General features: G+C 48.8%; 1 protein-coding gene across 2 annotated transcripts in view; it reads left to right on the forward strand.

The window, feature by feature from the left end:
- LOC308146097 (cytohesin-3-like) overlaps nucleotides 1–11,417 on the forward strand; it is a 28,327-nt gene extending 16,910 nt beyond the window's left edge. Inside the window, exons 5-13 of one of the 2 annotated variants that reach the window (XM_080517746.1) lie at nucleotides 36–154; nucleotides 1,441–1,521; nucleotides 1,829–1,941; nucleotides 2,330–2,478; nucleotides 2,584–2,695; nucleotides 6,279–6,355; nucleotides 8,291–8,362; nucleotides 9,370–9,524; nucleotides 10,489–11,417. In XM_080517746.1, coding sequence (XP_080373872.1) covers nucleotides 36–154; nucleotides 1,441–1,521; nucleotides 1,829–1,941; nucleotides 2,330–2,478; nucleotides 2,584–2,695; nucleotides 6,279–6,355; nucleotides 8,291–8,362; nucleotides 9,370–9,524; nucleotides 10,489–10,561 — 951 coding nt within the window. In that variant the 3' untranslated portion in view covers nucleotides 10,562–11,417. The remainder of the gene's footprint in view (nucleotides 1–35; nucleotides 155–1,440; nucleotides 1,522–1,828; nucleotides 1,942–2,329; nucleotides 2,479–2,583; nucleotides 2,696–6,278; nucleotides 6,356–8,290; nucleotides 8,363–9,369; nucleotides 9,525–10,488) is intronic. The other variant, XM_080517747.1, reaches the window with a different exon arrangement.
- Nucleotides 11,418–13,024: the final 1,607 nt, after the last annotated feature.

Genomic DNA, 13,024 nt, shown 5'->3' on the forward strand with positions numbered 1-13,024 from the left:
CTCGTCTCCTCGTCTCCTCTCCTCGTCTCCTCCAGGGAATCCAGTTCCTGCTGGAGAACGACCTCCTCCAGCACAACGCCGACGACATCGCCCAGTTCCTCTACAAGGGGGAGGGGCTTAACAAGACGGTCATCGGGGACTATTTAGGCGAGCGGTGAGACGGAACAAGTCCTTCCATGAGATTTACCCCCCCCCCACCCCCCATGTACTGTGATTAAAAAAGGAAATTATGGACTGGATTTACTGATTAAAGAGCAGGAACATGCCCACCCCCCCCCTCTACCCCCCCCCTCACCCCCCCCCCAGGGTGGAGGTCTTGTGGATTTATAGCCGGTAATAAAACGACCATCCAATCATCCAATCCTCTCACAGCTCAGGTCAGACGGCCGGCTAGTGAAGTGAGAGACGGGTGGAGTCGTCTCTGGGTCGACTGCTCCACCACGTGACGGAGGCGACGGGCGGAGAATCAAAACTAAGACTTGATCAGTAGGAAGCCGAACGTCGGAGTTCGTAGCACGAGAAGTTTATTTCTCAGTCCAAAGCCACCGAAGTGAGTAAAAGCTGCTGCTGGGAGGGAAATGAACGTTTGAGGAGGAGGTGAAGGCCGTGACTGACGGATGACATTTGAGGCGACGGAGCGACAGAATGTCACAGGAAGGTGGAGAACGTCAGAATCTCTCCGATTTCTGGGTACGGCTGACGTGTCGTTTTTAACCCTTTCGCCGCCGGACCGGCCGGATCGGGTTTCGCTTTTATGGCCAAAAAACGATTCGGTCCGTCGTCGTTCGGCTGCTCTGGGATCTGGCGGCTTGTGACTCGCTGTGATTGGACGGTGGGAAGAGTCCGGGTGTGTCTCGACACCAAGTTCTGTTCCTCTGCTTTCTGGAGGTTCTTGACGTCTCCAGACACAGAATCAGGTTGTTGTTCTGTTCAGGGACCATATTGATTTATTTGATCTGTTGTCAGAGGCGCTGCTGATTTACTGTCGAGAGTCAAAGTGGATCCTTTGTCTGGTAGAAGCAGATCCGTTAAACCTGGAATAGAGAATCTTGTTGCTTTATAAATTTCATCTCTTGAGCAAAAAGCTGCATTTCTACTCACATTAACTTAATCTAGAGAGCTTTGAGTTCTGTTGTTTTGAAAGCTCTGTAATAAAAGAACCTTCACTAGTAATCCTATATTTAACTCTCATTCTGAGCAGAATGTTGTAACAACAAACACCGAAACCACAAATAAACCAGACAAAAACCCCCAAGAGGGGCTAAAAATAATCCTGAGGACTTTATGGCAGCAGCTTTATACAGAAAACACAAACCAGCGAGTGTGAAAACATGAGTGGAGGACTGGAGGGGCTCTTCCTCCGTCTTCCTCCGTCTTCCTCCGTCTTCCTCCGTCTGCAGGTCGACTAACAACCTGTCTGTGCTTCTGTCTGTCCCTCAGGGACGACTTCAACATCCTGGTCCTCCAGGCCTTCGTGGAGCTGCACGAGTTCTCAGACCTCAACCTGGTCCAGGCTCTACGGTCAGCCACGCCCACCTGTCAGCCACGCCCACCTGTCAGCCACACCCACATGTCAGCCACGCCTACATGTCAGCCACGCCCAACTGTCAGCCACACCCACATATCAGCCACATCCATCTGTCAGCCACGCCCACCTGTCAACTACACCCACCTGTCAACTACACCCACCTGCAGCATCCAGAGGCCTGGAAAGTACGTCTGAAACCCTCCTCCTCCTCCTCTTCCTCCTCCTCCTCTTCCTCCTCCTCTTCCTCTTCCTCCCCCTCCTCCCTCTCCTCCTCTTTCTCCTCCTCCTCCTCCTCTGCAGGCAGTTCCTGTGGAGTTTCCGTTTACCGGGCGAGGCTCAGAAGATCGACCGGATGATGGAGGCGTTTGCGTCGCGGTACTGCCGGTGCAACGCCGGCGTCTTCCAGTCCACAGGTGAGACACGCCGGGTTTTAACGTGGGATTTGAATCTCAACGCCGGCTTCGCCTCCAAACGAAGGTTTTCTACCGTCACTAACTTCAGGCGGATTTGTGAGTGACATCATGACAGTCAAGGAGAAACATTCCTTTAAAAATGTATTTGCAAATATATTAGATCACAAAAAATGTAATCTAATGATTTATTTAATTTAATCAGAATCTCATTCTATGCTGACGACGTCCACTTCTTCACTCACGTGAACATTTGGCCTCCATACAAACTATAACGTAGAACACGGCAGAAAACAAATGAAATGAAAGCTTCAGAGTGACTCTGGTGTTTCTGGACGACCGACACCCGTCTGTAAAACACGACTGTCTGTCTGTCTGTCTTGTCCCTCAGACACCTGCTACGTCTTGTCCTTCGCCATCATCATGCTGAACACCAGCCTGCACAACCCCAACGTCAGGGACAAGCCCCCCGTGGAGCGCTTCATCTCCATGAACAGAGGCATCAACGAGGGGGGGGACCTGCCGGAGGAGCTGCTCAGGGTGTGTGTGTGCGTGTGTGTGTGTGTGTGTGTATACGTGTGTGTGTATATGTGTGTGTGTGTGTGTGTGTGTGTGTGTGATTAATGGTTGTCTCCCGTCCCGCAGAACCTTTACGACAGCATCAAGAACGAGCCCTTCAAGATCCCGGAGGACGACGGGAACGACTTGACGCACACGTTCTTCAACCCGGACCGGGAGGGCTGGCTGCTGAAGCTCGGTAGGGCAAGGACACACTCCGCTGAGTCGGCAAGGCCAGTGTTTTTCAACCACGGTGCCGCGGCACACTGGTGTTCCGCGAGATCTAGTCAGGTGTGCCGTGGGAAATGATCCAATTTCACATTTTTTTCTAAAAGACCCAGTGTGTTGCAGAGTAATCCTGTATAAATACTCTTCACCACTAGAGGGCAGCACGGAACTTTGCCGGTGAAATGTAAAGTGACAGGCGTCAGTGTGGTTCATCTCCACCTCCTGCTACCATCTTGTATCAAAGTACTGTGTCAGTGACAGTGATGGAGAAGTTTTTGAAAAGGAAGAATGCTAACCAGTAAGTGAGTAAAAATAAAAAAAAGAAATTGGGAAATACTTTTTTTCTGGATTTACTGGATTCCTGTTGATAAAACTTTGATGAGAAAGACTTTATATTGTTAATAGAGGCTGCAGAGTTTAACAGTTTAACATTTTCAGGTGGAGGTGTGACTCCAGGTTTTTCCAAACAAAAAAGTGTGTCTTGGCTCAAAAAGGTTGAAAAACACTGGTCAAGACAAGTCGTCAATAACACTCCGATCACAAGTGGTTTTCCGACGGCTGATGGGCGTCGATGGCGGAATTCAATTCTCCTGATCGACGCCGATAATCAGCGTCGGTTGTCTTTTAGTTCCACACTAAGAGGAACGACTGTAGAGTTGATATGACTACTGGTGCAGTCGTTCCTCATGATTCATTCCCTCGGTACAACAACGTTCATTAACCCTCCATTGGTCCATTTTAAGAACGAGTACTAATCGATACCGAGTACTGATATGAGTACTTATTAAAAGCCAGTATCCTCGCAGTAATTTATACTCAACATGCAAACGACATGTGAAGGCGATGCGTCGCTGGGAACGACCCCCGTACAGTACGTGGTATCAGCCTGCAGTATCGGACCAGAGTCGCGATACTGGTATCGGTATCGGTATACTGGTATCGGTATACTGGTATCGGTATACTGGTATCGGTATCAGTATCAGTATACTGGTATCGGTATTGGTATACTGGTATCGGTATACTGGAATCGGTATCAGTATCGGTATACTGGTATCGGTATACTGGAATCGGTATCAGTATCGGTATGCTGGTATCGGTATCGGTATACTGGTATCGGTATACTGGTATCGGTATACTGGTATCGGTATCGGTATCGGTGCATCCTTTGATAACATGAATAAATGTAGAGTGAAAAAGTAAAGAAGCCCAGCAGACTAAACCTACTGAACAGCAGCAGAACTACAACATGTCCAGGAGCCAGTTTAACTTGTTGAAAACACTTGAAAATGAATCTACCAGCGTTGCCAGATATGCGAGTTTCCCCCAGTTGGGAGCCAAATTTTCGTGCCTTTGAGCTTTGATTAATTTGGTTCATGTGTTTGTTCACGGCAGGTTCTTTACTTACACATACGAGAGTTTTACAGTTTAACAGGACGAGGGTTTTATGTTGTTTCGGCTGGAAGCAGTCGGTCAAACCTGGCAACCCTGCTGGCCGGCGTGGCGTCCAGATTTACTTCTGTCATACTGATGTCTCTGTAAGGACATGGAGTCTAATTATTAAGAGCTTCATAGAGTGTCTTTTCTGTCTCCGTCCTCTCCTTGTCTCCTTGTCTCCGTCCTCTCCGTGTCTCCTTGTGTCCGTCCTCTCCTTGTCTCCTTGTCTCCGTCCTCTCCTTGTCTCCGTCCTCTCCTCACCACCTCATCCTCACTCGTCTTCTTCTGTCTTTTCCATTTCTCACTCTGCCCCTTTTTCTTTTCCACCCCTGTTCTGTTCTTTCATCTCTTTCATCCTGTTCTGTTCTATCATCCTGTCCTGTGTCTCTTCACTGTTAAACCTTGTATCAGGAGGTAGGTGACGCTCCTTCTTCCTCCTCCGCCCTCCAGTCCATCGCTGACATTAACCCTTTCAGTGCTGCCGCCCTCTAAACTCGCCCTTCACCTCCTTTCTGCGCCACAAGTGGCTAAAATAAGTGACTGAAGGCCGAGACCTGCTGGGTTCCTCCGTCAACATGACGGAGCTGTTCACAGTGGGGGGGTCGCCCTCATGCTGCATGCTGATTGGCTGCATAATCCTCATGGCTTTGAAGGAGGCTGGACGCTCTCCGCCGGCGCAGAGCGTCTTCACGTGAACGTGAATCTGTTCAACCAAGTCATTGAATCAAATCACAATCATGAAGCCCGTCGCCTGTGGTTGTTAGCGTGAAGCGCTCTGCTAGCATGCGTTCAGTCCGACGCGCCGCTGCTGTGAAGCTCCACCCGCTCTCATAACGAAGCCGAGCCGCCGCCGCCAAACCCCGGCAGCACGTCGCCGCTGATTCACCCGTTTGACCGCCGGTTCTCCTGCGGTTCTTCTCCGGCGGCAAAGTAAAGGAGGCACAACAGGCGCAGATGTTAAAAATGTTTCCTGCTGTGAGACGCATGATGAGCTCCTCCTCCTCCTCCACCGTCAGTGTGGCGCCACAAACAAAGACGTTCATGATAAATGTGTATTTCCAACCTGAAAACGGCGCCGGTCCTTCAGTAGACGTCCAGAATCAATAACAGTGGAAGTTTGAGCTTTAGTTTGAGTGAAAACGTAAGTAAAGTGACAAACGTGTTGCTGATGAATAAAGATGCTGGACGTTCCTTCAGCACAACGAACATCTGGGTCAGAACCTGCCATGTTGATGACATCACTAACGGCTCGGCGCCGTGAGAGCAACACGCTGACGTCGACACTTTGTGTGTCTGTGATCACAGAGGAAACAGTCGCTGCTTCACGGATGATGTCATTGATGATGTCATTCACACAAAGTCTAATAATCCTCATTGTCTCATGATGGAGACAGATGGACGTGTTCGGTCCTGCATCAGTTTCCCTACTGATGGGGGGGGGTTGGGGGGTGGGGGGGGGGGGTGGGGGTTCTGGAAGGTAACACTGGGTTCAAGAAGCAGATGTGGCACATGGAGCTGAGGCCTCCTGAAGGGTCGTATTTGCCTGTAGGGTCTTCGTCGCCTGTAGGGTCTGGCGTTGACGGCTGCAGGCGAGACGACCCTGCAGGGTCGTCATCGCCTTGCAGGGTATGGCAACGCCTGCAGGGTCGTCACCTGCAGGGTCGTCGCCTTGCAGGGTCGTCGTCGCCTGCGGGGTAAACATCACCTGTAGGGTCGTCGTCGCTTGCGGGGTCGACATCACCTGCAGGGTCATCGTCGCCTTGCAGGGTCTGGCGACGCCTGCAGGGTCGTCGCCTTGCAGGGTCGTCGCCTTGCAGGGTCGTCGTCGCCTGCGGGGTCGACATCACCTGTAGGGTCGTCGTCGCCTTGCAGGGTTGTCGTCGCCTTGCAGGGTCGTCGTTGCCTTGCAGGGTCGTCGTCGCCTTGCAGGGTCGTCGTCGCCTTGCAGGGTCGTCGTCGCCTTGCAGGGTCGTCGTCGCCTTGCAGGGTCGTCGTCGCCTTGCAGGGTCGTCGTTGCCTTGCAGGGTCGTCGTCGCCTTGCAGGGTCGTCGTCGCCTTGCAGGGTCGTCGCCTCGTCGCCTTGCTGCTTTGTCCTGAAGTGTCGTTTGTTCCCCCCGCAGGCGGCCGGGTGAAGACGTGGAAGAGAAGGTGGTTCATTCTGACCGACAACTGCCTCTACTACTTTGAATACACGACAGTAAGTGGGCGGATTGACGTGGGCGAACGATCGTCATGACAACCGAAAGGAATTTTCTTAATCTGTTTTTCAAAGCGACGGTTGGTTGAGAGGCTCCATTTGTAAAGTCCCGCCGGGAAACGGCCAATGAAGACGCACGATAAAGAAACTTTCGGTTTCCGTTTACTTGCAATCACTAAAAAAATGCAACTTTATCAGGTGGGACTTAAAAAAAAACAAAAACACCCCGTCGCCATGGAAACGGCTCAAACACTGCGAGTTCACCTGTGACAGCAATGCAACTTGACCGTGCGTCCATACGAAGGTCTGCACCCTCGCCGTAGACGGTCATACTGCGTGTGGGGGGGGGGGGGGTCATTATGAAAACTACCAACAGCACCCTCTGGTGGCCCAACGTACAATCACATCAACAGCAGTGTTTCCGCAAAAAACGTTTCTCGAATAAAAACAGAACAACGAAACGTTTTCACCTCAAATGTTGTGTAAAACTATAAAAAGCTAAATTCGTATTAATACAGCCACAAACGCAATCCGATATCATCTTACTTTCTTATTATGTAACATTATATAACACTATATAACACTATGTAACACTATGTAGCATTATATAACACTATGTAACATTATATAACACTATGTAACATTATATAACACTATGTAACATTATATAACAGTATGTAACATTATGTAACATTATGTAACACTATGTAACATTATATAACAGTATGTAACACTATGTAACAGTATATAACATTATATAACATTATATAACAGTATATAACAGTCATATATTACTTTTCAATGTACGTCAGTCAGTACATCACTTAGTGGTGATTAAATTGCATGTTGTGTCTCTGCAGCTGATAAAAACTTTAATTTATATAAAGTTGAATGTAAAACGTCATGATGAGACTCAGATTCTCACTCAATCTGCCATTTTATTTAGTTTGGCATATTGAGGTTTGTGCAGCTGCGTGTGCAACAACTCCCAAATCACACACACACACACACACACACACACACACACACACACACACACACACACACACACACACACACACACACACACACACACACACACACACGTCTCTGCTGTTTAACAGATGCAGCCCCTCTGACCTGAACAAACGTCACCCCAGCAATTAACATGAGACACTGGAGGAAACATCTGCAAAGTCTACAAGACACATCTGGTCCGGCTCAGCCCTAAGCCCCCCCCCCCCCCCCCCCCCCCGCAGACACACACACACACACACACACACACACACACACACACACACACACACACACACACAGCCAGCTGGGCATTTCCTCCCTCTGCTACGTTCCCTCATTAGGAGGAAGATGACAAGCACAGCACTGGGCTGTTCCTCAAGGTCTGCCCCCCCCCCCCCCCCCCACACACACACACACATCTGGCCTTGGAGACATGATGGCAGTGGAGGATGAAAGCGTGGGGGGGCTCCAGGTCCCGGGGCGCTGCTCTCCATGACCAGGATGGATGAATGAATGAATGAATGAATGAATGCCTTCAGTTTACTGTAGAAACAGCAGTAATTATGTCATCGACAAAGCAAAATGATGTAAATTCTGACTGATTGAGGCCAAATCTTGACGAATCATTGGAGTTGATCTGTCCAACAGTGAATTTAGTGAATTTAAAACTGAGATCTGAGTTGAAATTGAAAGAATTGAACGTCCGACTCCCCGTTTAGAACATTTCTCGCAATAACCGACGCCGTCACACTTAAACGTGACGTTGTTTTTAACACACCCAGTGGTTGTGAGGACTAAGTTCCCCGACGTTCTGGCTTCAGTGTAGAAAGAGAACAAAGCTCAGTTGTTGTTTGTGTTTAAAGACGAGGAAACGACGAGGTTTTGAGCGGAGGAGTCGTCTGGAGGCTGAACGACAACGTTGTGACGTTTTGTCTGCAGGACAAAGAACCTCGAGGGATCATTCCTCTGGAGAACCTCAGCATCCGGGAGGTGGAGGAACCCCGCAAGCCCGTGAGCAGAACCTCCTCTACTTCACTGTTTAGAACATTTAGCTTCTGTCTTTACCTGGAGTCACTGCTGCTTCCTATCTCCTTTCCTGTCCACTTTTCCTTTACCATGTGGATCATGTCACAGGGTTAAGGAAAGGTGTTAGGAGACTTCCTAAAGGAGTTAAGGAAAGGTGTTAGGAGGCTTCCTAAAGGAGTTAAGGAAAGGTGTTAGGAGGCTTCCTAAAGGAGTTAAGGAAAGGTGTTAGGAGGCTTCCTAAAGGAGTTAGGAAAGGAGTTAGGAGGCTTCCTAAAGGAGTTAAGGAAAGGTATTAGGAAAGGAGGTTCATAAGGAAGCATTGAGCCTCCTTTCCTTAGCTTAGATAGGAGTGACTGTTAGGAGACAGGAGGGACTGTTAGGAGATAGGAGGCACTGTTAGGAGACAGGAGGGACTGTTAGGAGACAGGAGGGACTACTAGGAGACAGGAGGGACTGTTAGGAGACAGGAGAGACTGTTAGGAGACAGGAGAGACTGTTAGGAGACAGGAGGGACTGTTAGGAGATAGGAGTGACTGTTAGGAGATAGGAGTGACTGTTAGGAGATAGGAGGGACTGTTAGGAGATAGGAGTGACTGTTAGGAGATAGGAGTGACTGTAAGGAGATAGGAGTGACTGTAAGGAGACAGGAGGGACTGTTAGGAGACAGAAGGGACCGCTAGGAGATATGAGGGACTGTTAGGAGACAGGAGGGACTGTTAGGAGACAGGAGGGACTGTTAGGAGATAGGAGGGACAGTTAGGAGATAGGAGGGACTGCTAGGAGACAGGAGGGACTACTAGGAGACAGGAGGGACTGTTAGGAAACAGGGGAGACTGTTAGGAAACAGGAGAGACTTCTAGGAGACAGGAGGGACTGTTAGGAGACAGGAGGGACTGTTAGGAGACAGGAGGGACTGTTAGGAGACAGGAGGGACTACTAGGAGACTGGAGAGACTGCTAGGAGACACCCATCGTCTCCTCCTGTCCCCCCAGAACTGCTTTGAACTCTACAACCAGAACCACAAAGGTCAGGTGATCAAGGCCTGTAAGACGGAGGCGGACGGGCGGGTGGTGGAGGGGAACCATGTGGTGTACAGGATCTCCGCCCCCACCCCGGAGGAGAAGGACGAGTGGATCAAGTCCATCAAGTAAGAGACCAGTCAGTGTGGATCCATTTACAGTGTGTCTCTGTGAAGAGGGGAGGGTGGGGGGGGAGGGGGGAGGGGGGAGGGTGGGGGGGCTTCATGTGCTTCATGTGCAGTTAAAGTGATTGCAGCAGCACTTCCTCACAAACACTCAGATTTAACTCAGCCGGTGAGGCGGCAGACTGTCCTGTGGTCAGCAGATCACACACACACACACACACACACACACACACACACACACACACACACACACACACACACACACACACACACACACACACACACACACACACACACACACACACACACACACACCTGACTCACCGTCCTGCACACACACTCAGCACGTCAGACGTTCAGCTGCCAGGAAATCAGCTCCATTTCTCAGCTTTTTTTTTTTTTCTCGCCGCCGGCGTGAGACACAAACAACACAAACAACACAAACACATCAAACAACAGAAACAACACAAACAACTCAAACAACACAAACACATCAAACAACACAAACAACTCAAACTCCTCTCCTATAAAAATACTATAAAAGAATGATTAAACCACTAAAATCACATAGAAAAACTGTTGAAAACTCAAAGTTCAGCGTCTTAATTGGGGGTAAAACTGGTGGTTTTATTTTGTAGTCGCTGCTTCATGACTTCCTCCCACATGGAAAGAACCTATACGAGGATATATGCACATATATGTACATATATGTGCATAAAATATAGGAAAACGGCCAATTTTATATACGTCACATATATTCAAAACCTATATTAAAACATATATGTTTATATAGGTTATTTCCATGTGTGCTATGAAACTGATTTAAATCCGTCAAGCTGTACGACGCTTCCACTTTGCTCTTTGTCGTATTTCTGGCGCCGCCTCACGTTCTCCTGGGTTCTCCTGGTTCTCCTGGTTCTCCTGGGTTCTCCTGGTTCTCCTGGGTTCTCCTGGTTCTCCTCCACAGAGCCAGCATCAGCAGGGACCCGTTCTACGACATGTTGGCCACCAGGAAGAGGAGGATCGCCAACAAGAAGTGACCTGTGTGTGTGTGTGTGTGTGTGTGTGTGTGTGTGTGTGTGTGTGTGTGTGTGTGTGTGTGTGTGTGTGTGTGTGTTGGGAGGCGTCCGGCTGGTTCTCTCATAATGAAGACACACACACACGTTGGGACCACCGGCTCGTCACGGCGGCGCCCCCTGGTGGCCACAGAGAGAACAACCACCACTTCTCCACCCGTTGCTCCGTCAGCTGCAACACCAACAGTATTTTTTGTAGTTCGGTAACGACTCCAGCCTCCAGCTACGTCAGCTGGTCTGACCCGGGGCCTGAATATGCAATTGTAGAAACTCACCTGAGTTTTTGAAGATTAATTTCAAAGTCCTGTTGTTTCCTTTGTGAAAGGCTGCAGAGCTTTGAAGTGTTCCACAGTTTGAAAAAGCTATAAAGCATTAATTCTCTAGTTTCATTTTGAAACTTCAGCCATTGGAAAACCACCTTTTGTGATCCAGGTAATATTATTAGTATTTATTTTACAGAGGCAGATCGTCCCGACTGACATGATGCATGTATAGTATGTCATGTAAATATTCTTTTGTTTTCCCTCCTTTGTTGTGTTCATGTAGAGAGTAAATCAGAATGGCTGTTGCTTCTGGAAGGTGGTGTTTGTTCACATTGGGTGGAGCAGCGAAGCTCCGGTAGACGAAGAGAAATGAGAAATGAGAAACAAAGACTGGAATTTCTAAAACTTCCACCGGACTCTTCCTCATGCAGACCGACCGACTGCTCTGGTGTGTTGAGCTGCTGCTGTTGAAGTTTTCAACACCTTCAGTTTGGGAAAACGACGCCTGATGTAAAGTTTGAATTAAAAAAAATAAAGAGTGAAAATAAAGAACTGATGCTGAAGCAAACATGACGTGTGAATTCAGACTGACGATGACGAGGATGAAGGTCGAGTCAAGGGCTTCTGTGTACGGAGTTGGGTGGAGGCTGGGTGGAGGGTGGAGGCTGAATTGCAAGAATAAATGAAGAGATTGTTTTAGCGGCACACGGAGGTCTACATTAACTTTTCTATTTCAGGCTCAGTTCACTGACCGTTAATTGTTCTGGAACAAACTGATGATCAAAGTTCTTTGGTTTCTTTGCCTGAAAGAAAGAAAGAAAGAAAGAACGAAAGAAAGAAAGAGACTCGGTTGAGTCGCGTTTATCTGTTAAAACCAAATTAATTCTGAGAGGTGGAGGTGGTGCAGTTGGTGAACATGGTGGAGGAAGACTTCAGGACCACGTCACCTGCAGGGGGCGACGGTGACCCTGGTACCCCGGACAGCACTGTCACCTGCAGGGGGCGGCGGTGACCCTGGTACCCCGGACAGCACCGTCACCTGCTGGGGGCGACGGTGACCCTGGTACCCTGGACCACGTGACTCTGGCCTCAATCTGGACTTCCTGTCTGTGAGTTCTCATGTGGACCAACAAATGACTGTTGACCGAAGCTTTTTCCACGTTTCACAATATTTTGAAGGCGAGACAAAGCCGAGAGTTTTTGACTTATTTTACATTTATTATTTCCAGGGATTATTTTAACTCCTTCAGTCCAGAAGTTTTTCTGTTGGAAAATAAAGAAATAACAAAATAACATGCGCGGTAACAGTGACAATTAAATATTTCAATTCAAGTCCATTCGATGAGGCTTCATTGAATTCTCCCGATTGTCCGACCGGAAGAACCGGCCTTGTTTCCGGGGGACGATATTTTGTGACGGAACCAAACAATGGACGAAGGAGCACAGGCGACGTTGTGACGATTTCAGCACGGGGATCAACGTTGCTGGTAACTGAAGACACGTGACGACATTAATCGTTCAGCAGAACTTTATTCATGTTTCAATAAAACTCCGTAGAGTCAGGAAATGTTAGAAAAACGGAACTCCGTCCGCAAGTCCGTCAGGAAATATGGTCCGCCGGAAACAGCGACTGCTGTCAGACCACTGTGTGTGTGTGTGTGGTGGTAGGTGAGGGGGGGTGAGGTGAGGGGGGGTCGGCCCCCTGCAGTGAGGATAAAACTCTTTTCAGAACAAGGTCAGATTAGTGCCTCCAAAACAACCCCCATTTCTCTCTCTCTCTCTCTCTCTCTCTCTCTCACACACACACACACACACACACACACACACACACACACACACACACACACACACACACACACACACACACACACACACACACACAGACAGAGCAACTGAGAGTTCACATTGTGTTGGAAAGTGATGATTGTCGCGATAAGGGAGGAGGGTGTGTGTGTGTGTGTGTGTGTGTGTGTGTGTGTGTGTGTGTGTGTGTTTAATTCCGTCTGATGGACGATCAGTCAACGATCCACTAATCTAAATCCTCAACATTTCATAAAAACAGTAAAGAGGACCAAGAGGACAGAACCAGAGACAACATGGCCGCCGCCCGTCTTCTGTCCACATTAGTATTATTTTCATCACATTACTCAGATTGTGAAACTTT

Source organism: Blennius ocellaris (assembly GCF_963422515.1).
Source record: "Blennius ocellaris genome assembly, chromosome: 21".
NCBI lineage: Eukaryota > Metazoa > Chordata > Actinopteri > Blenniiformes > Blenniidae > Blennius > Blennius ocellaris.